Source organism: Bufo gargarizans, chromosome 4 (assembly GCF_014858855.1).
Source record: "Bufo gargarizans isolate SCDJY-AF-19 chromosome 4, ASM1485885v1, whole genome shotgun sequence".
Taxonomy (NCBI): domain Eukaryota; kingdom Metazoa; phylum Chordata; class Amphibia; order Anura; family Bufonidae; genus Bufo; species Bufo gargarizans.
In genome coordinates this window covers 389,368,777-389,395,201 of record NC_058083.1, presented here as the reverse complement: position 1 = coordinate 389,395,201, position 26,425 = coordinate 389,368,777, and the positions used below count along the sequence as shown (strand labels likewise).

Genomic DNA, 26,425 nt, shown 5'->3' with positions numbered 1-26,425 from the left:
CCAACAGTCGGGCCGGAACCCAACTTGGAAGAAAAAAAACCACAGAACCAATACCCTGCATCAACCTAGATGAGGGGAGGTAGTAACGTAGGAGCTACCAAGGTATGTGGAGTGGCCGTGAACCCCGAGCCCAAGGAAAAAGTGGCGGGGCGAAGCCCATTCTTCATCTCAGACTGGCACTACACAGAAGTAGCCACCGATGATCGTGGCGGTGCCATACTCCGCCTAAGGAGGAGGCCATACCGCGTACGCCACCGAATTCAGTGGTAGAAAAAAAAAAGTCACCTGACGAAGGAACCGTGCAGGAGGAGCCAGAGATGTAAAAGCTACTCCCGGACCCCTGTACCATAGGAGCCGCAGCGTGCCCCGCCAGCACAAACTAAGGGGCAGACTAGAGGAGTCCAGTAGAAGCCATGGTACCATACCGCCCCAGGGAAGGAGAGCTAAACTTAACCCTCCACCTGGGAAGGTCGTTGAACAGGAACAACTGCCAAGCCAGCGTCAGGGTAGAACCCCTACCTGATGGAATGCCACACTGCAGCGACTGCGAACGCTAGTACCAGCGAAAGCTGAACCAGAGTGCCAGCACAACCACTATATGGATAGAGAATATAGAGTCAGTGCAATACTCGACTCGCTGGAATGTAATCACAATATTACGTGCCATGGTGTACGCACTACAAATTGTTGAAGACATATATTGGTTCAATGGAGGACCCTGGAGATAGGGGATGTCATATTCATGCCCCAAACCGACACCAAAGGAAAAGGACACAACGTGGAAAATAGCCACAGTATCCACTGGTGGAATACCATTAGAAGAAGAGTACAGGGCACCAGCGTGTATCGATACTCGCTACGCTCCACTTGTAGAAGCAGCTAATGCCTCTATAGCCGTAGCGTAGTTGAGGTGCAACATCCAAGATGTGTACTCATTCCCCACAGTAGTGCATCACTGTGGATAGGGCAATGTTGCAATTATCCCACCAATGAAAGGGGGTAATGCTTAACAGAAGCTCGGTGTCTGGCCACCATGAAGGGTGGCAATGCAGTAACGCATCTAGCAGGAACTGAATCCAAGTAGAGAGAATATGCCCTTTACGGAAAGGGCAAGGCATATGGAGAGTCCTGTAACACTACCCCACTTACATAAGGGGGTAAGATATACAGTAAACACTGAAGCAGGGACAATGCCATAGCGCCACCTATGGAAGAGACTAATGCATACAGTCAGAACTGCCCCCAGTGGGAATGCAGTTCCGCCACCTACTAAGAGGGGGAATGCCAACTGCCGGCACTGAAAACAGCTTTAGTGCGGTTATACCCCATGGAGGGAGGTGATATCCATGGGAGTACCGTATCCAGTAGTAGTGCAAATACCCCGCCTAAGGAAGGGGGTAATGCATACGACAGGTACTGCTGTCTACCTCGGACGCCACATTGGAAGATTGCACCGGAGTCATGGCAAAGAGCGAACCACTGATCCCCCCTTCGGACCGAACCTCTCCAGGGAGAGGAGGGTGCGTATGAGCGTGACCCTAGGGAGGAAGGGTGGGGGTGTGGAGGTGACCGAGGAGGAATATCCTGCTCTGGCTCGCTGTGTACAGTCTTAACTCTGAGAATCTTGTCCATGGCGGTCGCAGACTCGCCGGAGGGAGTGAACAACCGAACTACCCGGGGGTGGAATGGAAACTTCTGGAGGTTCACTCACCAGATAGCGCAGGTGGTGCTTTATCAACCAAACGACCCCGGAGGGAGATTGGGAAGTCCGGAGAACCACCATTGGAGTGCGCAGGCGGTGCTTATCAACCAAACGACCCCGGAGGGTGATCGGGAATATCCAGAGGTCCACCATTGGATTGCGCAGGTGGAGAATATCAACCAAACGACCCAGGAGGGCGATAGGGAAGTCCATAGGCCCATCAGTAGATTTCGCAGGTAGCGTTTTATCAACCAAACCACCCCGGAAAGTGATTGGGAGATCCAGAGGTCCTCCAGTGGATTGCGCAGGCAATGCTCATCAACCAAATGACCCTGGAGTGTGATTGGGAAGGTCCAGAGGTCTACTTGTGGATTGCGCAGGTAGTGCTTATCAACCAAACAACCCCAGAGGGTGATTGGGAAGTCCAGAGGTCCACAGTGGATTGCGCAGGGAGAGCGTTAACACCAACGACCCAGAGGGTGATTGGATCCGGAGGACCACCATTGGATTGCTCAGGTGGTGCCTATCAACCAAATGGCCCGGAGGGTGGAATGAGAACTGAGAGGTCCTCCTCTGTCCGTCTTAGGACACTGGCCCAGTCTGATACAGACGGGGCGGTCCTGCGGTAATAAGGTCTGATAGGGGTAGGACTTGAAAAGGACTTTCTATATATATTTTTTTATAAAACTGGGATTCCCATCCTCAGATGACAAGGGCAGAAAGGGGTTAAATGAGATTAAACACATTGCCTTGCGGATAGGTATAATTCTGCGCCAGCCTAAAGAGATGGCTGGCCAGGAAGGGTTAATAGCCTTGAAAACTGGGGGCGGGGCTCTGCTGCCTACTGGGGGAGGGGGTGAGTAAGGCGGGAAGAATTCGCGCCAGACCGAAGCCCACCTTGACTTCTGTGGGGGAGGCAGCAGTGCGGGTGACCGGCATTGGCGCAACTCGACCCCCGGGAGAACAGGGAGGCGAGGCGACCACTGTTGTCCCATCTGAAAAAGAAGAACAAAATAAAAATCTTCAGGAAATCCCTGCAGAGCAGGGAGGTCTTGCCTCCTATTGACACTAGAAAAAACTGAAGCTCTCTCTCCAAGCTGGAGGGGGTATAGCTGCCAGGGGAGGAGCTAACAGCTTTTACTAGTGTCAACGCCTCCTAGAGGACATAGCTATACCCAAGGTCTCTGTGTCCCCCAATGAATATGGGCGAGAAATATGGTTTACAGTTGCTGGGGTGGGGCTGCAACATGCCAGGTTTTCATTTAATATTATTTTCTTAGTATTTTTTTTTTTTAGCCCCCCCCCCCCCATATGCTGATACATGGGGAGTATTTAACAATACATTAACATTTTTATTGCTGATTATTTTCTGTGACTGGGGCTGGCATTTATGGGGGAAATTCAGCTCCCAGAGGCTTTACAAATGAGTTTGAACTTCACTGCAGAGCTGATCTGGGTCTGCTAAGAGCCAGCAGCTTGTGCAGATATCTGGCTCCCAGCAATCATAATGATCACTGGGATCACAACCATGAAGTGGTTATGCCACAGTGCTTATTAAAACGCTGTACATACAGGGATGGTAAAAAAAAAAAAAAAAAAAAACTTGCCTTCTCTATGGGAAGCCTGGCTGTCACTAACAGCTGCCTCCCCACTTCTGCAACTGCTAGCTCTTCAAGCATGTTCAGATATATCCTTGCAGAGTTAATTGCCCAGGCATACATAGTCAATGGGTGGTTATGTTGTGCTTGTTAATTTATATTCACTAATTTGTTTGGATTTTCATGTAAGCCGAAGTAAGTCCATGAGAAGATTACGGTCGTTCAAAGAGCTAGTGTTATTGTAACAATCTATTATACATTTAGAAGATATAGAATACCTGCAGAAGTAGAGGCTTCATTATATTTCTTATCTGAACATGAATTCCACAGTGGAAGATTTGTCTAGATGTTCCTCAAAGTATATATTCATGTATCAAAGTTTGTCCCTCAGCTCTGAGACAAGGCCTCCAGATGTCCAAGGTGTGTAGTATTGAACAGGTATGTATGAGTTAACCCTTAATGGTATGATGCTTATAGCTTATACAACAGTGCCACCTAGGTATGAGCAGTTAATACTACATCCGTAGCAAAAGTGCATTCTGGGTAGTGTCACATTCCTTATCAATGCACACGCCTATCCAACAATTATTGGAAAGTTCCAAACTAGGAAGGTGTGCTCATCTGATAACCCAAAACTTAAGAAACCAGATACCGAAAAGAGAGGGAAAAACAAAGAAAGAAAGAAAGAAAGAAAGAAAGAAAGGGAGATCTCTGGAGAAAGATTTGGATTATCAGAAAAACTCTTGAGAGCCGACTGCCCCAAGACTCTGCACATTACTTGACTCTTGGGTAACGTATATTTTTGTTTTATGTAGTATTGATATAAATTAATTGGCTTGATACTTAGCCAAACCCCACTTATTGCAGATGTATAGTGTTAGTATTACATCATTATCAATGGTATTCAGTGAACATGCATATCACTCACTACCAGATCTGATATTGATAACAAGAGAGCTTCTCTGTTGGGAATCTTTATATTCCCTAGTTTGATATCAAGCCGATAATTTATAAGTTTTGTTGCAATACTACCATTATCTGAGATTGGTCATCATTTTGGGCAAAGCTCGTATCTATCATTTTCTTGATTGAGTTTCTGCACATAATCAATTGATTTTATATCTCTCACAATTTTAAAGCAGTATAGCAGTATTGCATTATATTCTTGTGTTGGTTGAGTAGTGTTTTGTTGGCACCATGTAGTGGAGAACTCTGGGTACTGCATATCATTGTATATTATTGAAATTTACATTGATTAATTTTTGATTGTATAATAAATCATGTATATTTAGCATAGACGATTGTACCTTTTTTTTTTTTTTTTACTGATTGCACAAAATAATTAGGTTTTCGATCGAACTCTTGGAGATGCTTATGCCCATCTCACGGATCAATATCATTTAAATTATTTTTCTTTTGATCCATTAGTTTTTTTTATAAAGCATTTGGTCTTTATATAATCCGACAGTTAAAATAAATAAAACTAAATAAAGTAAAATAAAAATGATAGAATCAGCTGTCAATTTGCCAATTTACTAACCAGGTGGATAAGAGTGGTCCCCACTGACTATCCATTCCAAGAGAGCTTCTATTAAATCCAGATTAATTTTATCCAAGTCCATAGCAGATAGGGTTTTAATGACAGATTTACTAACACCTGTGAGCATAAGAAAAAGAATAAATGCCCTCAGTATTACACATACAAAAACATTAAGCATTAGATTGTTTTTCTGTAACACTGCAAACTATTGTTTAGCTGCAACATCACCCACTGTTACCTTCTCCCAATTATCCATTGAAGTATGGGTTCAGCGTGCCCCTCTCTCCGCTGACTGACTGATGGCTTGTATCTGCTGGTATATGCGTCAGTCCATCAATTAGTCCCCCAAATTCTTTGAGAGATGCTTTTAGCCAAACAGCAGAATATTTTTTGTGCCATTCGGGCTAATAGTGTAGTGCAGGGATGCCCAACCTGCGGCCCTCCAGCTGTTGTAAAACTACAACTCCCACAACGCCCTGCTGTAGACAGATAGCTGTAGGATGTCTGGGCATGCTGGGAGTTGTAGTTTTGCAACATCTGGAGGGCCGCAGGTTGGGCATCCCTGGTGTAGTGGATCTGTCCCTATACTAGGTCATTACATACAATAGGAAACAAATTAGCTCTTCTCCAGACGGAAGACAACTGTCTCTAAGTGCCATATATAGGTAGGTACCCCGAAGGCCAATGTCACCCATTAAAGGGGTATTCTTATCTTGACCTTTTATGGCAGAAATGGGAAGCTGGAGTTACTGAAAGATCATAGCCACCTGTGCTCTGCTGCTTCTGTAACTTCCATAGTAATAAATGGGATCTACACAAACAGCATAGCACAGCAATCTATGCTGTTTCTGGAAAAGTATGGAGACAGTGTAGTTAGAGGTGCTACACTATTGGTGAAGATCACATTCTTTTTTTTTTGTAAATTCTTTATTTAATTTTTTATGCTTCAAAAAACATAAAAGACAGATTACAATTAAGTTTCAACATTAGCATATATCCAGAATAAAGCGTATAAAAGATGTGACTTCAAGAGTCGTACGCACAGGAGAAAGAGCAAAGGGAACGGGGGGGGGGGGGGGGGTTGACCAGTCTGTTATAGGGGGATGTCAGGCTTAGTTGTCTAACGGTTGTAAACTTCTTGCCAGCTCACATACGGAAAGAACGCCATGGTGACCAGGTTTTGAGATATTTGTCTCTGGTCCTATTGTTGTACGCTGAGATTTCCTCGAACGTACAAATTTGGTCTACTTTCTGTATCCACTCTTGTTGAGTGGGTGGGTCTGGGCTTAACCAATGTAGGGGTATTAAGGTTTTTGCTGCCGCAATGAGATGCGTCACCAAATTTAGCTTGGATGGCTTATAGATGTCTGTAGTTCGTGCTAGGATAATATATTCAGATTGCAACTTAAGTCTGGTATTACATACCCTATTCACTGTTTTTTCTATGTTTTCCCAAAAGGTCTGTATTGCTGGGCACATAAACCATATATGTGCTAAGGAGCCTGTAGCATTGCCACATCTCCAGCATGTGTCAGACGACGAGAGACCATGAGAGTACAAAAATTCCGGCGTTCTGTACCATCTTGTGAGTAGTTTGTAATGGTTCTCCTGAAGCCTGACACATGGTGAGAAACCGTGTGATCTGGCAAGGATCTGTTTGACGTCTGCGTCTGAAAGAGTTACGTTCAGTTCTTTCTCCCATGAGTGAATATATGTGGGTCTGCTTGTTTCATTTCTTTCAGATAGCAAGGAGCAGGTAAGCCCCAGTCTCCTCTGTACCACTTGTGTTGATTTCAGCATCTCCTCAAATTTAGTTAATTGTGTACGAGTTGGGGATGTTTTGAGGAACCTGTCTGTCACCTTATGGAAGTGGGCCCAATGTAGATCCCCCAGGGAGTGGTGTTCAACAAGTTCTGCAGTGTAGAACGAGACGGCATTTTGCCTTGCGGAAGTAGATCCGCTATTGTAGTTTCATTCAGTTTCTGCCAGAGATCATTGTATGGTGAGTCAATATTCGTCACTACATTTGGGATTAGGGCTGCAGGCATGTAGGGTGATGGGACTGGGGCCAGTAAATTCCTGGATGTTAGCCATACTCTGCACATCCCCACTAGTAGGGGATTAGTGTCCGGATCCCTTATCATGCGTTCAGTTGGCCACCAGAGGATGGAACGTAGCGGCTTGTTAATAGATTCCTGAGCAAACAATGCAAGATTTGTCTGTTTCCTAGGGCTTACTAGGTCCATCCAATTGTTGATGTGATTAGCCCGGTACATGTTTTGTATGTCCGGTAAGCCTATACCCCCATTCTCTTTTCTTCTTATCAATAGTGAATGGGCAAGCCTGGGTCTACGACCTCTCCAGAGAAATCTCGAGAAAAGCTTCCTAACGGATGTAAAGAACTGTGCTGGCAAGTGTGTTGGTATCATCGAGAGCATATATGTTATTTTTGGGATTATATATGTTTTTAGGAGGTTTTTCCTACCTAGCCACGAGATGTATGGGTAGTCATATTCGCTTGTGAGACGTTTGAGTTCCGCTAGGAGGGGAGCGAAGTTAAGAGCGTATAAGTCAGAGAGTTTCTTAGGTAGCTGTATCCCTAAGTATCTAATAGTGTTTGCCGCCCAAGGGAAGGGGGACCTCTGCTTGATTTCTAGGACCAATGCACTAGGGAGGGAAATATTTAATAGCTCCGATTTGGTGAGATTTACTTTGAAGGATGACACATATCCATATTCTTCTAGTAGGGTTTGTATAACTTGTAGGTCTGTCTTAGGACTAGAGATTAGAAAAAGCAAGTCGTCAGCAAATGCCATACATTTCAATTGCGCCTGGCCACACTTAAAACCTTGTATTTGCAAATTTTGTCTTACACTCTGCAGTAATGTTTCAACTACCAGTATAAAAAGGGCTGGGGATAGCGGGCAGCCTTGACGTGTCCCGTTCGCTATCTTAAAGGAAGGAGATAATGTCCCGTTTATTTTTATTCGTGCCGAGGGACTCTTATACAATGTGAAAATTGCTGATGTCAGTTCTATTGGGAAGTTAAATTTGTGCAACGTAGCCTCTAGAAATCCCCAATCTACCCTATCGAACGCTTTTTCAGCGTCAATTCCCAATAGGGCGAGTGGGGATTTGTGATGATGTGCTGCATGAATGATGTGAAGGAGTTTACGCGAATTATCCCTACCTTCCCTTCCTTTCACGAAACCTGCTTGCTCAGGGCCAATTAGACGGGGGAGTAGAGGGTTAATGCGATTTGCTATTAATTTAGCCCAGATCTTGAGGTCCAGGTTTAGAAGGGATATGGGCCTGTAATTCTCACATGCCTGTGGGTCCTTACCTTGTTTGTGAATTAGAGTAATATGTGCTTCTAGCGATTGTGGAAAGAGGTTCCCTCCTGTGAGAAGGTAATTGCAGAGATCAGTAAGGTGGGGTATAAGTGTGTCTTCAAACTTCCTATAATATAACAGCGTGAGACCGTCTGGTCCTGGGCTTTTTCCCACTGGGAAACTAGATAAAACTGACCTAACTTCTTTTTCTGTGACCGGTGTTAATAGTGTGGACCTCTCCGACTCTATTATTTTGGGAACTTCTAGGGGATTTAAAAATTTTTGGATTCTGGAGGTAAGCAGAGGATCTCTATCATGTCGTAAGTTATATAAACCCGTGTAGTACGAGTGGAAGTCTTTGGCTATTTCAGAGGTTTGAGTATGAATCACTCCTTGTTTTGTCTTAATTTTATGAATATACTGTTGCGCACGTGCCTTTTTAATCAGGGCCGACATCAATTTTCCTCCCTTATCTCCGTGTGCGTAAAGTTTATGCCTAAAGTGGAGCTGTTGTTTTGCAAATCTAAGATCAAGTAAACATCTCAGATCTACTCTAAGTTTCTTTAGATTTTCCGAATGTGCAGTTGCAGGGTTAGATTTAAGGCTGGCTTCCTCTGAGGCAATTTTGTCTAGTAGGCTGTCTATCTCTTTCTGCCTTTTCCTTTTTTGTGCTGAACCCAAAGCAACAAAAATGCCTCTAATGCATGCTTTGTGCGATTCCCAAAGGAGTGACGGGGAAATATTGGGGGTTTTATTCTCTTTAAAAAAGGATATCAAGTGGCTGCGGATATGTGACTGGGCTTCCTCTGTATCCAACAAGGATTCGTTTAGTCTCCAGATCCACTCTCTGTTAGGGAGTTGCTGGATATGGCATTTTGCGGAGCAAGGGGCGTGATCTGAGATCGTTATGTTCCCGATGTGTGCTGAATGAAAGAGTTGCACAGCTTTGTCAGAGGCAAAAATGTAATCTAAGCGATGGAGAGTATTATGGGGAAGTGAGTGGAAAGTGTAGTCTTTAGTCGTTGGATTGCACGTTCTCCATACATCTATTAGTTTGAGAGAGTGTAATTTCTCCTTAAGTCTCTTGACCTCTCTGGAGGGGACCCCGGACCTCCCTGTGGAAGAATCGTCAATCGGGTTAAGTACAAGGTTTACATCAGAGCCCAGGACAATCACACCCTCAGCAAATAGGGACAGTGTATCTAGTGCTTTGAGCAGCCAAGCTACTTGTCTAGTGTTTGGCGCATACATGTTTGCCAGTGTATATGTTTGAGTTCCAATTGTCCCCTTAACCATCAATAGTCTTCCATCAGCATCTATGAAAGTGTTCAGATGTGCGAAGGGTATCGAGTGGTGGATAGCAATAGCGACTCCTCTGGAGGCCGAAGAGGGGCTGGTACTATGGTACCATTGAGTAAACGGAGATTTGGGGAGTTTTGGAATTCTGTTAGTTTTAAAGTGCGTTTCTTGCAGAAAGGCTATGTGTGTATTGAGTTTCTTCAGTAGTAATAGTATGTGGCTTCGTTTCTTAGGTGAGTTCAGACCTTTAGTATTGAGAGTGGTGAATTGTACATCCATTAGTGTAAGTTAATTGGTCAGTGCAGACTGGTCTTATCAAAAGGGGAGTTGAGGGGGGGGAAGGAAAGGGAGAGATGTCCCGTGCGTCTAGGTTAAATGTAGAAAAGGGGAAGTTATAAGTAGTAGTCTTCCTGTACTGGGAGACTAAAGTGAAGTGAAGTGAAGTGTAGGGGAAGTGTTTAGGAGCAAGACAAGTGTATCAGTCCTGACAGACAGTATGCAAGCGGCTTACCCCGTAGCCTATGTTTTCAGAAGGTAGTTGGTATATTTGGGAAGTCCGTTAGGAGGGCGCGAGTGACATGGAAAGGTTACTCTAAGGTAAAACATGGTTAGGTTATTGAAGTTGTTAAAGTTAGCAGGGTAACATTAGTATGTATATATGCATCTACGTTGAAGAAACCAAGCAGGTAGACCTAGTGATTGCAAGTATATCTAACAGGGTCAAGACCACTCAATCTTTCAATAATAGTGGTGTGATGGTCACAAAATGAATATACTGTATAATTCACCGCTAGAAAAAATATATTAGGGTGTATAACACATTAAGACATTAAAAAGGGACTTGCTTATGCAGGAGATCAGTCTGCAGACTGATCTCCTGCATAAGCAAGTCCCTTTTTAATGTCTTAATGTGTTATACACCCTAATATATTTTTTCTAGCGGTGAATTATACAGTATATTCATTTTGTGACCATCACACCACTATTATTGAAAGATTGAGTGGTCTTGACCCTGTTGACTAATTTTAATGCTAACAATAAATAACAAGTCTTAAGTTACATATTATATCTGACTCTTTTATATATACCCAGCCATTTGAGTGCCCTCCATCCTATACAATTTTACAATATATCAAATTTTGGCATTAGGTACTGCCAATTTTGGAGAGAGCACCAATCCGTGTTTTTATTATCAGTAGAGCCTCTGTAATTTCTCCCTATAAATAAGTATATCATTGTGATGCTGCACAACCGCTCGGGGAGAAAAGAGTCAGTGTAAGAGAAAGAGGAGGGGGGGGGGGAGGGGAGGGAGGGGAGAGGGGAGGCGGAAGGAGACATATAAGACATCATCTAAGCTAGGTTATGACAATAAGGCGAGTTCCTATGTCTCCATCAGAGGGAAATAACATGAAGAGCATATGAGTATAATAAACATTACATTCAAAAACAGTATCCATAAGATGAGTCTCTCGGGTAATGGGGGAGCAGGATTACCATATATGTAATATCTAAACTGTAGACTGCAAAATATGGTTCCCTGTCCACGACAAGTGTACTTCTCCTCAAATTTATTTCTAGGAGACAGTCATAATATGTATATGGGTATCATGAGGGGGGGGGGGGGGAAGGAGAGGAGATGGACTAGGGAGGAACTAAACGAAAACGTCCTTCTGCAGTGTCCACTAATTTACTTTTGGTGATAAGATGGGTATAAATCCGTACACTTTCAGATTAGATCATTAGGATGAACACACTGTAGAATAATAATATATATACTGAGGATCAATGGCTGTAAAGAGTGGCGGGGTGGGGGGAGGGGAGAGAGGTGGGATGGGAGTATAGTCATGGCATACATTATACTTATAATATTCTCTTACTATCAATCCCTTTAAATCTGGCATCAGCGATATATTAAGCATATAGAACTCAATATTAAGCTAAAACTAATAAATGGACTAAGGAGTACATAAATGGACAGTAAGATACTTAAAACTAAGCTGAATAGAAATGGAGAATGGAGGGAAAGAAAGGAAAAGGGGAAAGGGTTAAAGGCAAATACGAGATCACTTAGGACAATAGCTTTATGTGCCATATCTTCTCATCTTACGGTCCGAGATTAGATGGCGATCGGTCCTGAAGGCTAGGGTCTGTCCGTTGGTTAGCGTGAGGCCAACTGTCCGTGTACTAGGGCCTGGTATGAGATGCACGTACCATATTTAAAAAGTCTAACTTTAACATTGGCTCAACATGAGACCAAAACTGGCGGGTTGACTCACTGATCATTCCCTTACAGGTTGAGATACCTGGAGCTCTCTTCAAAAGCTTCAAGCCGGGTCCTGTATATCTTCCTTGCGTTCTCTGCTGGGACGCGGGCGTTTCCCTCTATGGATGAACTGCCATGATGGTGATGGAGGCAAGGTTGGTAGCTGCTGCGGATCTGATATTGGCATCCAGGATGGGAGTTCGATCGGGTCGAGATCCAACAGTGGCCAGGCTTTGTGCAGATCCTCCGGTGTATGTATGCGGATTCTACGGCCTTTGTACAGGATTGCCAGGCCGAATGGGTAGAGCCATGAGTATAGTGTGCTTCTCTGGCGCAGCTTTTCCAGCAGTGGGCGAAGAATCCTTCGCTTGGCGAGAATTGAGGGAGCGACATCTTGATAAAAGGAAATATCTGCGCCCGCATATTTCAGGTGATCTTTTTCTCTGGCGGCTTTTAATAAGCGTTCTGTGTCCACATAGGACAAAAGGCCGCATATCACATCTCGAGGGGGATCCGATGGTGGAGGGACCGGACGGAGCGCTCTATGGACCCTTTCAATGATGATATTTTTTCCGGAATCATCTTCTAGCAGCTCTTCAAATATCTCACCTGCGATTTTCCGCAAAGTGTCTGAAGACCAGGATTCAGGTAACCCTTTAATTCGTATGTTACGTCGGCGGTTTCTGTTCTCTTGGTCTTCGATGAGCGTGAGAGCTCTATTTAAATGTGTAAGCTGGTCAGAGGCATGCTTCTCAAGTGCTTCGGAGTGCGCCATTATGGCAGCGCAGTTGTTTTCCAGCGCTTCTACTCGGTTGCCTATTTGCTTCACATCTGATTTTATTTCGGATAGATCCGATAGTACTGGCTGTAAGGCCTGGGCAATTGTTGACGTAAAGAAGGCTTTGGAGGCTGCTGTTAATTCCAGCTCCCCCCTGCTCACATGCCGTCCAGAGGCTTGGCTTGTATCTTCGCTATCTTCTGCCTCATGTTCTTCCGGCGCCATCTTGTGAGTACTGGCCACCGCAGCAGAACTTTTGTGCTGGAGAAATTTGTGAATGTCCGACGAGTTCTGTGAGGACTGGTGCGAACCTCCACCCTCCGTTCTCTTGTCTTTGCCATATTTTACCATTTTTCGAGCTTTTGGTGGCTTAGAGTAGCCGCTTGTAGGGACTGTCGGAGAGGAGCTCTTCACTCACGCGTCCTTCTCCATGCGTCGTCAGGCTCCGCCCCGTCTGAAGATCACATTCTTAATAATTCACACCAGAGAGTAGCAGGCTTGGCTATTTCAATAACTCTGCCTACCCCTGGCCAGGTATTTCCATCTCAGCCATAAAAGACAGAGATGGGAATAACCCTTTCAAAAGCCTTGACATATGAATAGGCATATCAGCCAGACAGGCAGATCTCCTAGTCATGTTTCAAGGCTCTTTATTAATGGGTCAGACATTGACTTATAGGGTAGCTACCCATAGGTGGCACTAGATAGACCGTTTTACCTAATAAGAATCCATACACTGGCTGGACCTCCTCAATGAGGAGCGGTAGCCCTCAAGAGACAGGGTAGCATAGTATGAGAATAGATCCACTTTAGGGCTCTTTCACACTTGCGTTGTCCGGATCCGTCGTGTACTCCATTTGCCGGAATTACACGCCGGATCCGGAAAAATGCAAGTGAACTGAAAGCATTTGAAGACGATCCGTCTTCAAAATGCGTTCAGTGTTACTATGGCAGCCAGGACGCTATTAAAGTCCTGGTTGCCATAGTAGTAGTGGGGAGCAGTATACTTACCGTCCGTGCGGCTCCCGGGGCGCTCCAGAATGACGTAAGAGCGCCCCATGCGATCACGTCATCCATGCGCGTGGGGCGCCCTGACGTCACTCGGGAGCCGCAAGGACGGTAAGTATACTGCTCCCCCGCTACACTGTACCATGGCTGCCAGGACTTTAGCGTCCTGGCAGCCATGGTAACCATTCAGAAAAAGCTAAACGTCGGATCCGGCAATGTGCCGAAACGACGTTTAGCTTAAGGCTGGATCCGGATTAATGCTTTTCAATGGACATTAATTCCGGATCCGGCCTTGCGGCAAGTGTTCAGGATTTTTGGCCGGACCAAAAAGCGCAGCATGCTGCGGTATTTTCTCCGGCCAAAAAACGTTCCGGTCCTGAACTGAAGACATCCTGAACGGATTTCTCTCCATTCAGAATGCATGGGGATAATCCTGATCAGGATTCTTCCGGCATAGAGCACCGACGACGGAACTCTATGCTGGAACAAAAGAGCGCAAGTGTGAAAGAGCCCTTAAAATGTTGTGTCGTGATCCAGGTAATCTGTGGCTACACAGATAATGTTACAGTAAACATGTTACACAAGGGCTTATTTTGAGCAGATTCCCTATGTTGTCTTAACAGATGGAATTGTACTTAAGTGTGTTACCGCTGTAACGGACTGAAAGCTCCTTGAAACTCAGCTGCTGATCTGACATGCTGTCCTTCACCATCCTGGTGTCCTGTAACCTCAGGCTTGACTGAATATCTTGGTCTAATTCTTCAAGAATGTCTCCATAGCTCTTCCCTTTCTTTCCTTTAGAAGACTCCTGTGCATAGGAATGCTTAGAAGAGCGATGATATGGGCTTCCATCTTCAACCACATATCTGTTGGGAGGCACAAGGTGGTATGAATTGCATACTGAAATAACAGGATTACTATTCTTTTTGGGTATAATCGTGCATTGAGAATTCACATATTTGCTGCGAGTATCAAAATTCAAAAAAGAAGATTCAGGGTCCATTCAGACATTCGCAAGTGTTTTACGGACCACACATGGCCGGCCCTGTGATAGAAATGCCTATTCTTGTCCGCGATTTTGGGCAAGAATAGGACATGCTCTATCTTTTTTTGCGGGGCCGCAGAACGGAACTTCGGATGCAGACAGCACACAGTGTGCTGTCTGCATCTTTTGCAGCCCCATTAAAATTAATGGGTCCGCACCCGTTCCGAAAAATTGCGGACCCTGAACTACGGATGTCTCAATGGACCCTTATTCAAATGAATACAGATCTCACTTCGTGGAGGCCATCTGCAACAGAAAGTTGCAACGTAACTTTGTAGCTATAGACAACGACTCAGTCGTCTCCCCCGCCCCCCGTTTTTTTTATAAATCTCCACAACCCCATGCATGCCCATTCTACCACAACAAGGTGTAACCTAATGAGAGTGTGATCTTGTAACCCAGCATCCATTCTCGAGATCTTATCATGTGTAGATCAAACAATGCATCATTCTATAGGCCCCTTTACACTGAAAAACTTAATAGGCGATTGTCAGGAAGGAAGTGTTTTTTTTTTCCGACAAGCCCCTGCTTGTCAGTGAAGGAGACTGCTATATCCTCCACAGTATGGGGAGGAGCGATCGCTAATGCCATCCCTTGTCCCCCTAATCATTGTTTGCTGGCAGTAGAGGCTGTTTAGACCGCAGAATCTGCTGCCGGTAAATGATGATTTTGGTGACTGCACAACGATCATATTACCCGATGAAAATAGGATTTTTTTGTGCTTACCTGTAAAATCCTTTTCTCGCCGAGTTCATTGGGGGGACACAGAAGACCATGGGTATAGCTGCTGCCATTTGGAGGCGACACTAAGCAAAAAAAAGTGTTAGCTTCTCCTTTCAGCTATACCCCTCCTGCAGACACTGAGCTAATCAGTTTGTACAAAAGCAGTAGGAGCAGCCAGGAGAAGCCAACAGAACACAATGAAAAGGAAGAAAACCGGAGATGGGTCATCATCAAGAACCAGAAGGACCCATCTAGGAGAACCAGCAATGTACATACAGGGTGGGAGCTGTGTCCCCCAATGAACTCAGTGAGAAAAAGAATTTAACAGGTAAGCAAAAAAAAAATCCTATCATTAGGGGACACAGAAGAGCAGTACCATGGGGAGGGAACAAGACAGAACGAATCCAAGCCCGGTCCTAAGGTCCCGCACAGAAACGCGGGGGGGGAAAGACACACCAGGAATCGTGAAAAGGGACAGGAAGACCCATTCCCCGGAAGGCCAGTCAAAGAGTGGCTAATTACACAGAAGCTCCGGCTAGGCAGAAGAAAGAACAGCCCAGGGAATATAAGTCATGGCTTAGGAGCCTTCAGAAGAAGTGGAGAGCACACAGAATATCCACAAGATGGACAAGAATGAAGACGTCAGTCACCAGAAGTAACGGAGCGATTGCGGAAGATACAGGAGAGAAATACGTAGCCTGGATGCAGAGGACTGCTAAGGAGTGATGCCCATGGATTAAAACACTAAGTGGAATACTGATGGGAAGAAGACGAACTGAAAATGGCGTCTGGATATCAAGGGCCATGGGGGAAGAAGTAGGGATTCCCAAAGGCCCCACACACCATTCCTGACTGCCAGAAGAGAAGAACACTCCAGCGGGACCATGACGAACAAGTCAGGGTTAGAGAACCTGGAAGTCAGGTATGGCCCACAAGAAAACATTATTGAGGGAGTGAAGAAACCTAAATGGAACAAGGCAGTGGAACTGACCCAAAACGGACAAAGAAAATTGGGGAGTAACCTGACAGGGAAAGAGTGTCCTCCGGGATCTAAAAAGTTCCCTTCAGACCTACGGCCAAGGGGGTTTCTTCATAAGAATGTTCCCCCAGGAAAACCCCAATGTGGTAAGCAGAGGCATGTAGAGGAGGACCTTAAATTCCAGAACAAGAGAGGAGAGAAGCTGTCTGATACTCCACGGAAGGCTGCCTGAACTGGCAGACCTAAATCGGAAGCTGCAGACAGGAACCAGAAATAGGAAAAATACTGCGCCAGGAAGGGAGTGTGGACCCCAAACACCACAAAGCCCCAGAAAAAAAAAAAAAAAAAAAAAAAAAAAAAAACTGGTAACAGAACCAACACCACCCACGCAGGCACCCCACAGCAGAAAGAGGGCATACGAGAACCCAATGGTTATAAACACTGGCCGAGTAGGCAGTAACAGTATGTGGGGAAGCGCAACTACTCGCCCCGCAGAAGGGGAGAAGTAGAAGCAGCCGATGTGGCTTAGTAGAAAACCAGCACTTCAGGGTGACAACAAGGGCAACAACCGCTCGACCCGGTGAGGGGAGCCATGTAGACAACTCATATATGCAAACTGAATAAGTGCATATCCAAACTCCACAAGGAGTGAATGCTGATGCTTTCACCATAGTAGATTGTAGAGGCAATGCGGTACATGTAAAGGGAACAAGGCGCTAAGCCAGCGCCATAGGAATCGGTAGGTTATACCAGGTACAACAAAAACGTACTAATGCCCAGCAGAAGTGAGCAAACCCCTCAGTCACAGCGTGTCATGGCAGAACATAAGCAAAGTGCCCCACTGGAAGAAGGAATTGTAGACCCGATAACAACTACAACTAGCGAGAGGGCACCATGCCTAAAAGGAGGAATGCTGTGTAGATACCGGCGGAATGCCAGGGCCGATACTCCACATGGAGGAGGGGAGGTGGAGAAAACCATAAATGTAGTGTCCCGAGCCCATGCGTCATGTAAGCCGCAGTTAAAGGATGAACGAAAAAAATCCCCCTGGGAAGGGTTCATGCAGTAGTAGCCATGGAACCGGAGTAGCCACAAAATTTATGTGCAAAGACTGCCTCACAGGTGGAGGGGATAGCAACAACTATGGCCTCTAGGGTCAGAGGAGAGACTCCACCTGAAAATGAGGACAACAGCAATAGCTACCAAGAATTGGTGCTAGCGCAACGCTCCACCTGAGAAGTAAGAAAACTGGCAACCAGAGCAGACGTTCCACCTACGGAAGGAGTGTGGACGCCGGGTGTGCCAATGACAATCAACCATATAAGATTGCCCCTCACAGGGACTCAAGGCGCGAGGAAAGGTATGAGGGATGCCAACAGCCTGTTAGAACTACAGGTCGACCTGGAAGACAGAGGCTGCACGTAGGCGCCAGACACCAATCCAAACTACCTGAGGAAGGGGGTAGTGTGAAGCAGTCACAGTATCCAGCAGTAGTGCCAAAATACCACCTATGATTGTAGGTACCGTGTCTAGCTAATAGGCCACCCATGGAACGGGATGCCATGCAACAAGGAACAAATAAGAGTAGTCGCGGTAGACAATGTTGAAGCAATTACTCCACCCAAGAAAGACGGATAATGTAATAGGAGGAACGGTTTCCACTGGTAGTGGAATTACTCAGCTGACAGAAAGAGGGAAACCGAAAAGATGTACCGGGTCCACTAGTAGTGCAACTACTCCGTCAATTACTCTATAGAAGGAGGGTAATTCTACAGAATGTACAGTACCCAGAGTAAGTGCAAATACTTCCACTACGGAAGGAAGATAATGCTACCGGAAGCATAGGAAAAGGGCAATGCTACCGAAAATACAGGAATCAGCGGGATGTAAACACTCCGCAGATAGAAGATTACTCTGCCCATGGAGAAAGGATAATGCTACGGGCCGTACAGTACCCAGTGGAAGTACAATTACTTCTCGTATGGAAGGAGGGTAATGGCACGGGCTGTACAGTATCCAGTGGTAGTGCTATTACGCTGCCTATGGAAGAAGGATAATGCAATGGGCTGTACAGTATCCCGTGGTAGAGCAAGTAGACCGCTTAGGAAGGAGGGTAGCTCTACAGGCTGTACAGTATCCAGTGCAAGGACAATTACTCCGCCTATGGAAGGAGGGTAATGCTACAGGCTGTACAGTATCCAATGCAAGGGAAATTACTCCACCTATGGAAGGAGGGTAATGCTACAGGCTGTACGCTATCCAGTGCAAGGGCAATTACTCCGCCTACGCTACAGGCTGTACAGCAGCCAGTGGTAGAGCAAGTACTCCGCCTATAGAAGGATGGTATGCTACAGAATGTACAGGGTCCATTGGTGAGCGCACATATTCCGTCAAAGGAGGGAAGGGAATGTGACAGGACTCGCGGAATTCAGTGGTAGTGTAACTACTCCACCCATAGAAGGAGGGTAAACTACAGGGAGTGCGGTATCCAGCGGTAGTGCCAGAATTCCGCTTGTGCCATAGGACGTATGTATCCAGCGAAAGGGTAAAGAAATTCTGCCTACTGAATGGTGTGGGAACTAGGTCCAAAAGGACCAGATAGCTCCAAGGGTTAATAATATATAAATATATAATCTATTTGTAAATTTTTTACATACAGCTCAATTCTAACAAAACCGAGCCAAGGAAACTGAACCCACATCCGTCGCACTAATGAGGAGCACTGTAAGCCTCAGCAGGGAGCCCAGTGAGCACTTTACCCAGCAAAGTAGTACTGAGGAAAGTAAGGGGTTAAGCAGAAGGCATGGGCGGAGTTTATTGGCAGCTGTTGGGGTGAAGCATGGGAGCAAAATTTTCACTCTTAGAATACAGATCCCGCCTCCGAAACACACTGGGAGATGCGGCCTAGTAGGCAACAGAGCCAGGGCCTCGAGTACAGGAGGGGCCAATCGGAAGGACTTCCGGTTGGGGCGGCGATTAGGGAGGGAGCGGAGTGCACTGGGAAACAAGGAGGCCGGGAGTGGGTGTACCGATGCCCCGAGTAGAAAAGTGGCAGCCGCCCAAGGAGACGTGCGACCGCTGGGACTGGCTCGCAGGGCGTGGATGGGGCCCAGAGACTGGAGGTGGGACTGAGGCAGTGAGTCACCAGATACAGGGGCCAAGGTCTAGGAGAAACAACATATATTCCTGTGTTCACTTACAGAACACAGGAGAAGGGAGAAGCTCAGGCACAGGGGGGCCTTGGGGACTGAGGAAATACTCACCCGTCTGGCGTTTTTTGCCCCCTGGCTCCAGCCGGGTCACCAGTTTCGGTGCGTTACCCCTTGGTGAAGGTAGCTACACAGGTAACAGAGGGGACTTAGCAAAGGCTGGACCTGGTGACCCGAAAGCTGGCGAGATACAGATGCTTTAGGAGAACCTCTAGTCCTCCTTGCCTTCTGGAGACTGGGAACGAGCAGCGGGCTTGGGGACTCCTGTCTTTTGGGTGGGAATGCAGGCAGCTTGGAGACTGCCAGCAGCCCAGCTAAAGGAAAGAAAAAAAAGAGAGAAAAAAAAAAAAAAAAAAAGATCTGCAGACCTACAAAGCAGGGAGGTCTGCCTCCTACGGACACTAAGCTAAAACTGATTAGCTCAGTGTCTGCAAAAGGGGTATAGCTGAGAGGAGGAGCTAACACTTTTTTTGCTTAGTGTTGTCTCTTAGTGGCAGCAGCTATACCCATGGTCTTCTGTGTCCCCCAATGATACGAGCGAGAAATAAGCGTTTTGCTCGTTCATCAGGTAATCGGCGGCACCTTGACATGAGGAGATAATTTTTAACAAGCGTTCGTACAAATGCTTGTTAGCGGTTATCTGGCCGATGTTCGGCTAGTGTAAAGGGACCTTATGTAAAGTTTAGAGTTTTTAACACCATGCAAGGTACGTGGCTTACATTCTTATAGAAGATACTAAAAAATATCCAAATTTGAGAAACCAACCTGAAAGGACTTTCACCACGGACATCACAGAACTAATGTTTATTAACAAAGGTACTTATTAGATTTTATATTTTACCTGGTTTTGGCAATGGCATCTTCCAGGAAAAACTGGTCCACTGGGAAAGTTCGACCTGAAAGATAAAACTAACAGTCACATTACATAAAACCCACATGGGGTCATTTAAGACTGGCGATTTAGAGGCCGGTTTTAAAGGGAACCTGTCACTGGGATTTTGGGTATAGAGCTGAGGACATGGGTTGCTAGATGGCTGCTAGCACATCTGCAATATCCAGTCCCCATAGCTCTGCATGCTTTTATTGTGTACATTTTTTTTTATTTTATACATATGCAAATTAACCTGAGATAAGTCCTGTCCCTGTGGCTCTGTGAAGGCAAGATATATCTGGACTGCCTTGACTAATTGAGTCTGTGAAGAAAACTCTCCCTGGGATGAGAAAGAACATGACAGAAAACTGCAGCACCACTAAATGCAGCTGAGGTAAGTAAAGTGGGGTGGAACAGCGGACCCTGAAAAAGGAAGTCTGGCTGAAGTGGGAAGAGGCCACAGAACATATGCAAGCAGGTTGATGAGCCCTGCATGGTCAGTCTGGCGTCACTAGGACCACAGAAATGTCCTCCGCCTTGATATGCTTAAATATGTGGGGCAGCAGGGAAAGAGGAGGGAAGTGATACAGGCAATGAAACTCATCCGAAGGCACTACCAGAGCGTCTGTGAAGAAGGCCCTTTACATTCCAAGGTCTGGCTATGTGAAAGGGAAGCTTGTGATTGGAACAAGACGACATCTGGAGGCTCCACCTAGAGAAAGCCCCCTGAAGACCTCTGGAAGCCAGTTTTTCCTGGCTCATGTAGTCCACCGCATAAATGTGAGACCATCTATAGGGGACCATCAACAACTATGTATACACTGACTATTGTTAATATTTACTAGTATTACCTACCATTCCTCCCTGTGCTGTGGTGTTTTGTTTGGCAACTGTTTTTGATGTGTTTTAGCCATGCATATTTTAGGAAGATGACAGTAAAATTATAAGTTGGAGTAGTGTCAGTCCATGTAGGTTTACTAAAAACTCCTGAGAGGGGGTGAGCAATAAGGAATTTTAATGAAGCGGCACCAAGTGCCCAAGATCTAAGCTAAATGGCAGCTCCCTTGGCCACAAAATGGGCAGACTCCAAAGAAGCCTCAGAAGGTAATTTGAAAAGGTCTTCCTGAGGAGACCTGGAGAAAAGCCCCCTGTTGAAGTTGTTTGGGCCACATCATATAGGCTTTTCTGACCCAGGAGAAGGTGAACGCCAGGCAAATCTAGCTTCTTAACCAAGGAGTCACTAAGGGCATCAGATAGAGGAGAGAAGACACTTCGGGCCGAAGAGCAACATGACATCCACTAGTTTGGACATGGATAAAAACCTCTCAGGGTGCATATATTCTTTAAAAAGGAGCATGTCAAAAATCACCATGGTAGGGGAATCGTAGGGGTGGGGCCTGTTATGTTCCTTTCGGGGAAGAAATAGAGTCTTAACAAGGGTATCTCAGACTGCCAATATTAGGTTCTGCCTAGTGGAGGCCAATCTGGCACAATGCTTGGACCCTGAGGAGGTGGATTGATCTTGGGGAGGAGAAATACTGCTTGCAATGGCCCTAAGGACCAGAGGAAACTGAGGAGAGACCCTGGGTCTTTTGCAGCACTTGCCCTTGGAAGCGGAGTGCCTACCATCTGGTGAATGAGCAATATAGGATGGCAGGTGTTCCAGTGACTCCATGACATAGTCTTGCAAGGTTGTCTAAGGGAATGGGGGGGTAGGAGGACAGTTTATAATACTGGCAAGTGGGGCCAATCTACATCAGTAACTTCAATTGTTATTCAGCAACAGCAACTAACATTTCACGCCACTGGTATTATAATCAATAAAAATGTAATATCTTACGTACATGATCATTTTGTTTTCTGATTAGTTTTGCTGATAGGTTATTATGATTAGAACAGTATTAGAACGGCTCCATCTCTTACCAGGTATGTGAATAACTGGACACCTAGAAAAGTACTGTGAAAAGAGCTCGGCATTCACTGTGGCACTCATGAGCAAGACTTTTAGGTCTGGTCTCTGAATCAGGACATCTTTCAACACCAAAAGCAGAAAGTCACTGGATGAAAAAAAAAAAAAAAAAAAGAAGAAGAAAATCTGAAGTCACTGCTTTGTAAAGAGCATTCTGCTAATGGCACAAACAAATGGAAATGTGTTTGTTATTATTGGTGCTGGGGACCAGCCTCTAGGGTTACCTTTCCTCTGTCCTCTCATGGACTTCATCCACAATCACATGAGTGACACCATGCAAAGTGCTGTCACCTTCAAGCTGTCTCAACAGGACTCCCGCTGTGCAATACAGAAGCCTGGTGGCTGAAGACTGCAAAAGGAAACAGAAGGGTTGTGAGCAATTACAGTCATTTTGTCTACTTTGACAAAGTACCTAAAACCCTGTAACCTTTGTTCAATGCACCTGTAGCAGATTTGGATTTTTAACCCCTTAATACCACGCATATGTTGGATGTTAAAGAGGACCTGTCACCACGAAATGCATTGCAATCTGCAGGCAGCATGTTATAGAGCAGGAGTAGCGGAGCAGATTGATATACACTGTAGGGTTGTTGCGGGTATCGAAATTTCGATACCCAATCAATACTTTGTCCCGGTATCTTATCAATTTTTTCGATATTGGGCTGCGCAGTCTAGTATCTCTGAACATGAGCGCACTGCTGTCAGCGCGCTCATGATCCTTCAGCAGCACAGGGGAGAAGGAAGCCGTGTCTCCCTCCCCCTGTGCTGCTGCTGCCACTAATGAACGGAGAGAGGGGCGGATGCACTGTGCCACCAATGATACGACTTTTCCTACACAGAGCGGCGGCCAGCGATGTCCCAGCACTTACCATTATTCCTGGGCGCCACTCCGTTCACCTGCTGTGCCCCATTACGGTCACCTCTCCTGCTCCACATGCTAATTACTATCGGAGCAATGGGGAGGAGACATCAGTTTCTCTAGTGGGCGTTCCTTCTCCCTGCGCTGCGATTGGACAGCGCTACAGCCAGGGAGAAGGAACGCCCACTAGAGAAGCTGATGTCTCCTCCCCATTGCTCCGATAATAATTAGCATATGGAGCAGGAGAGGAGACATTAATGGGGGCACTGCGGGCGAACGGAGCGGCGCCCAGGACTAATAGTAAGTGCTGGGACATCTCTGGGCGACGCTCTGTGTAGCCTAATAGTGAAAGTCTGGACCCAGGAAAAGTAGTCTTTAACACATAATACAGGAGGTGGGTGCCGGCAGCGCCCCCCCTCAACTCCCCACCCCATTAAAATCATTGGTGGCACAGTGCGCCGGCCCCTCTCAACCCCCCCCCCAGTATTAAAATCATTGGTGGCAGTGGCCACAGGGTCCTCTCCCCTCCCCCTTATTGGTGGTGCAGTGGCAGCTTCTGATAGAAGCCCCATCTGTGTAATCCTGGGGCTCTGATCGGTTACCTATGGCAGCCAGGACGCTACTGAAGCTCTGGTAACATCTCTGATGCTGTGTGCACAGAGCAGCAGGGACAGTGTGAAGTCCTATTCACCCCAATAGAGCTCCCAGGTTCTAGCCCCTAAGGAGGAAATAGATATTAAATAAATAGTGAAAAAAATAAAAAAATAATAATAATAAATAATTAAGTATGAATCACCCTCTTTCCCAATTTCACATATAAATTGTATAAATAATAAACATATTACATATCGCCACGTAGCCTAACAATTACCCTCAGCAGAAGACTCATTATCAAGTCACTATACTGAGTACTTAAAGGGGTTGTCCAGGTTCAGAGCTGAACCTGGACAGCCCTCCATTTCCCCCCCGGCAGCCCCCCTGACATGAGCATCGGAGCAGTTCATGCTCCGATGCTCTCCTTTGCCCTGCGCTAAATCGCGCAGGGCAAAGGCATTTTTCTGAGTTCCGGTGACGTACCGGGGCTCTCTATGGGGCTGACAGGAACCCCGGTGACGTCACCGGCACTGATGGGCGGGATTTGGCTCTGCCCTAGCCAGTAAAACGGCTAGGGCAGAGCTAAAGCCCGCCCCTCAGAGCCGGTGACGTCACCGAACACACTGCTGGGCGGAAGTTACCGCCCGGCAGTGTGTTATTGTAAACACAAGAGCCTGTGCCCTGCGCGATCTAGCGCAGGGCACAGGAGCGCATCGGAGCATGAGATGCTCCGATGCCAGGCTCAGGAGGGCTGCCGGGGTGAAAATAAGGGTATGTCCGGGTTCAGCTCTGAACCCGGACAACCCCTTTAAGAAACAGCCATGATTTTATCATCTGAACAGTTCATTTCTACATGGTAATCCATCAATTATTCTTATCGCTTTTTAATATTTAAAAAAAAAAATCTATGTGGTGAACGCCGGAACCAAAAAAATAAAATAAAAACTGCGCGATTCGCCATTTTTTAAAATGCGGAATGCACGTGGCTTTTTTGGTTTATTTTTTTCGCGTGGTACCAAAAGGTATCGAGTATCACAATACTTTTTCATGGCATCAAAACTGAATCAAAAATTTGGTATCGCAACAACTCTAATACACTGTATATTATTTAGCAGGAAAAGATTCAGTAAAACGTATAATTTATACATTTAAATCTCTGCTATTTCAGATTTTATTTTTCACAGGGTAGGAAAATTAATAATGACAATTTTTTTTTTGGGGGGGGAGGGGCTGGGTTATAAAACCATTTAACTCAGGCCTCATGCACACAGTCGTTGGGCGGCCGTGGCCGTATTGTCGGCAATCCACAGCCTCACTACTGAGTGCTTCCATGGTGTTTCTTTCCGTGGTTCCGCACCGCAAACAAAAAGACATGTCATTTTTTTGTGGTTCGGACATACCACCGACCCATTCAAGTTGAATGGGTCTGGTCCGCTGCACGGATGTTGCCCGTGCATTGGGGACCGCAATTTCAGTCCCCAATGTACGGACCGGCCGCACAACGTGCATGAGGCCTTAAGTGAACTTTTTTGTAGCCCTAGGAGATGGTCATTTGATTGCTTCTGTAATGTATTGCAAACCAGTGGCCTTTGTTGGGCAGGTGATGTCATAACTACTGATAGAAGCATCTAAGGCTACTTTCACACTTGCAGCAGAGTGATCCGGCAAGCAGTTCCGTCGCCGGAACTGCCTGCCGGATCCGGCAATCTGCATGCAAACGGACAGCATTATATATTTTCTTCACATTTTTACCGGTCTGCGTTGGATCTGGCATTGCGGTATTTTATGTACATTTCAATGTAAATTGATGCCGGATCTGGCATTCCGGCAACTGATCCGGAATTGTGAACGGAGATAATACCGCAGCATGCTGCGTTATTTCCTCCGTCCAAAACACCGTTTAGTGACTGAACGGAAGACATCCTGAACGGATTTATCTCCATTCAGAATGCATGGGGATAAAACTGATCAGTTCTTTTCCGGTATCGAGCCCCTAGGACGGAACTCCGTGCCGGAAAAGACAAACGCTAGTGTGAAAGTACCCCAAGAGGTTAACTTTATTAGCCCGATGCCTAAGGCTATTAGCAACAATTTGGGCACTGGGTCTGTAGTGTGCATAGTTGAGTAAAAAGCTGGAGCATCAGAAGAAATCCCTTGAACGGCCACTGCTAAAATACTATACAGCGGTTGTTAAAGTGGGTTATAGGAGTTATGATTTTATTTTATTTCACCGAATTCATTTACAGCACGAGCACACTGAGGCCATCATCTGGCTGCAGCAGTATATGGAATGTCAACGCTGCAGCCAAACAATACGTCACTGACTGCATACCAGGAAGATGACAGAGCAGCAGCAACGCTGTATTGGTGCGGGCACAGGAAGGGATATATATATTTTATTATTATTTTTATCAGCTCCCCCCATTAGTTTGGTAAAAAAAAAAAAAAAACTCTGGCAACTTCTTTAGGGGCTACTAGCCATTAACATAAATTCAGATGTGGTTAAACACAGTGGATAATCAATATGTAACATATGTATACATGGAGGCAGCGATCAAAGTCATTTACCTTCTCTGTCATGAGCAACTCTATGCCATGAATGTACCATGGCATCCAGAATTTGTCCTGTGCCAAGACTTTCTACAGTAACACAGGA

At 45.8% G+C, this 26,425-nt stretch overlaps 1 protein-coding gene across 3 annotated transcripts in view; it reads right to left on the bottom strand.

Moving 5' to 3' along the window:
- Positions 1 to 26,425, bottom strand: part of DHX57 (DExH-box helicase 57) — an 86,847-nt gene that overhangs the window by 31,471 nt on the left and 28,951 nt on the right. For all 3 annotated transcript variants that reach the window (XM_044289084.1, XM_044289085.1, XM_044289083.1), the window contains exons 9-13: positions 22,541 to 22,665; positions 22,271 to 22,404; positions 20,318 to 20,372; positions 14,169 to 14,386; positions 4,841 to 4,957 (exon numbers count right to left, since the gene is read on the bottom strand). In XM_044289084.1, the coding sequence (XP_044145019.1) occupies positions 4,841 to 4,957; positions 14,169 to 14,386; positions 20,318 to 20,372; positions 22,271 to 22,404; positions 22,541 to 22,665 (649 nt within the window). The remainder of the gene's footprint in view (positions 1 to 4,840; positions 4,958 to 14,168; positions 14,387 to 20,317; positions 20,373 to 22,270; positions 22,405 to 22,540; positions 22,666 to 26,425) is intronic.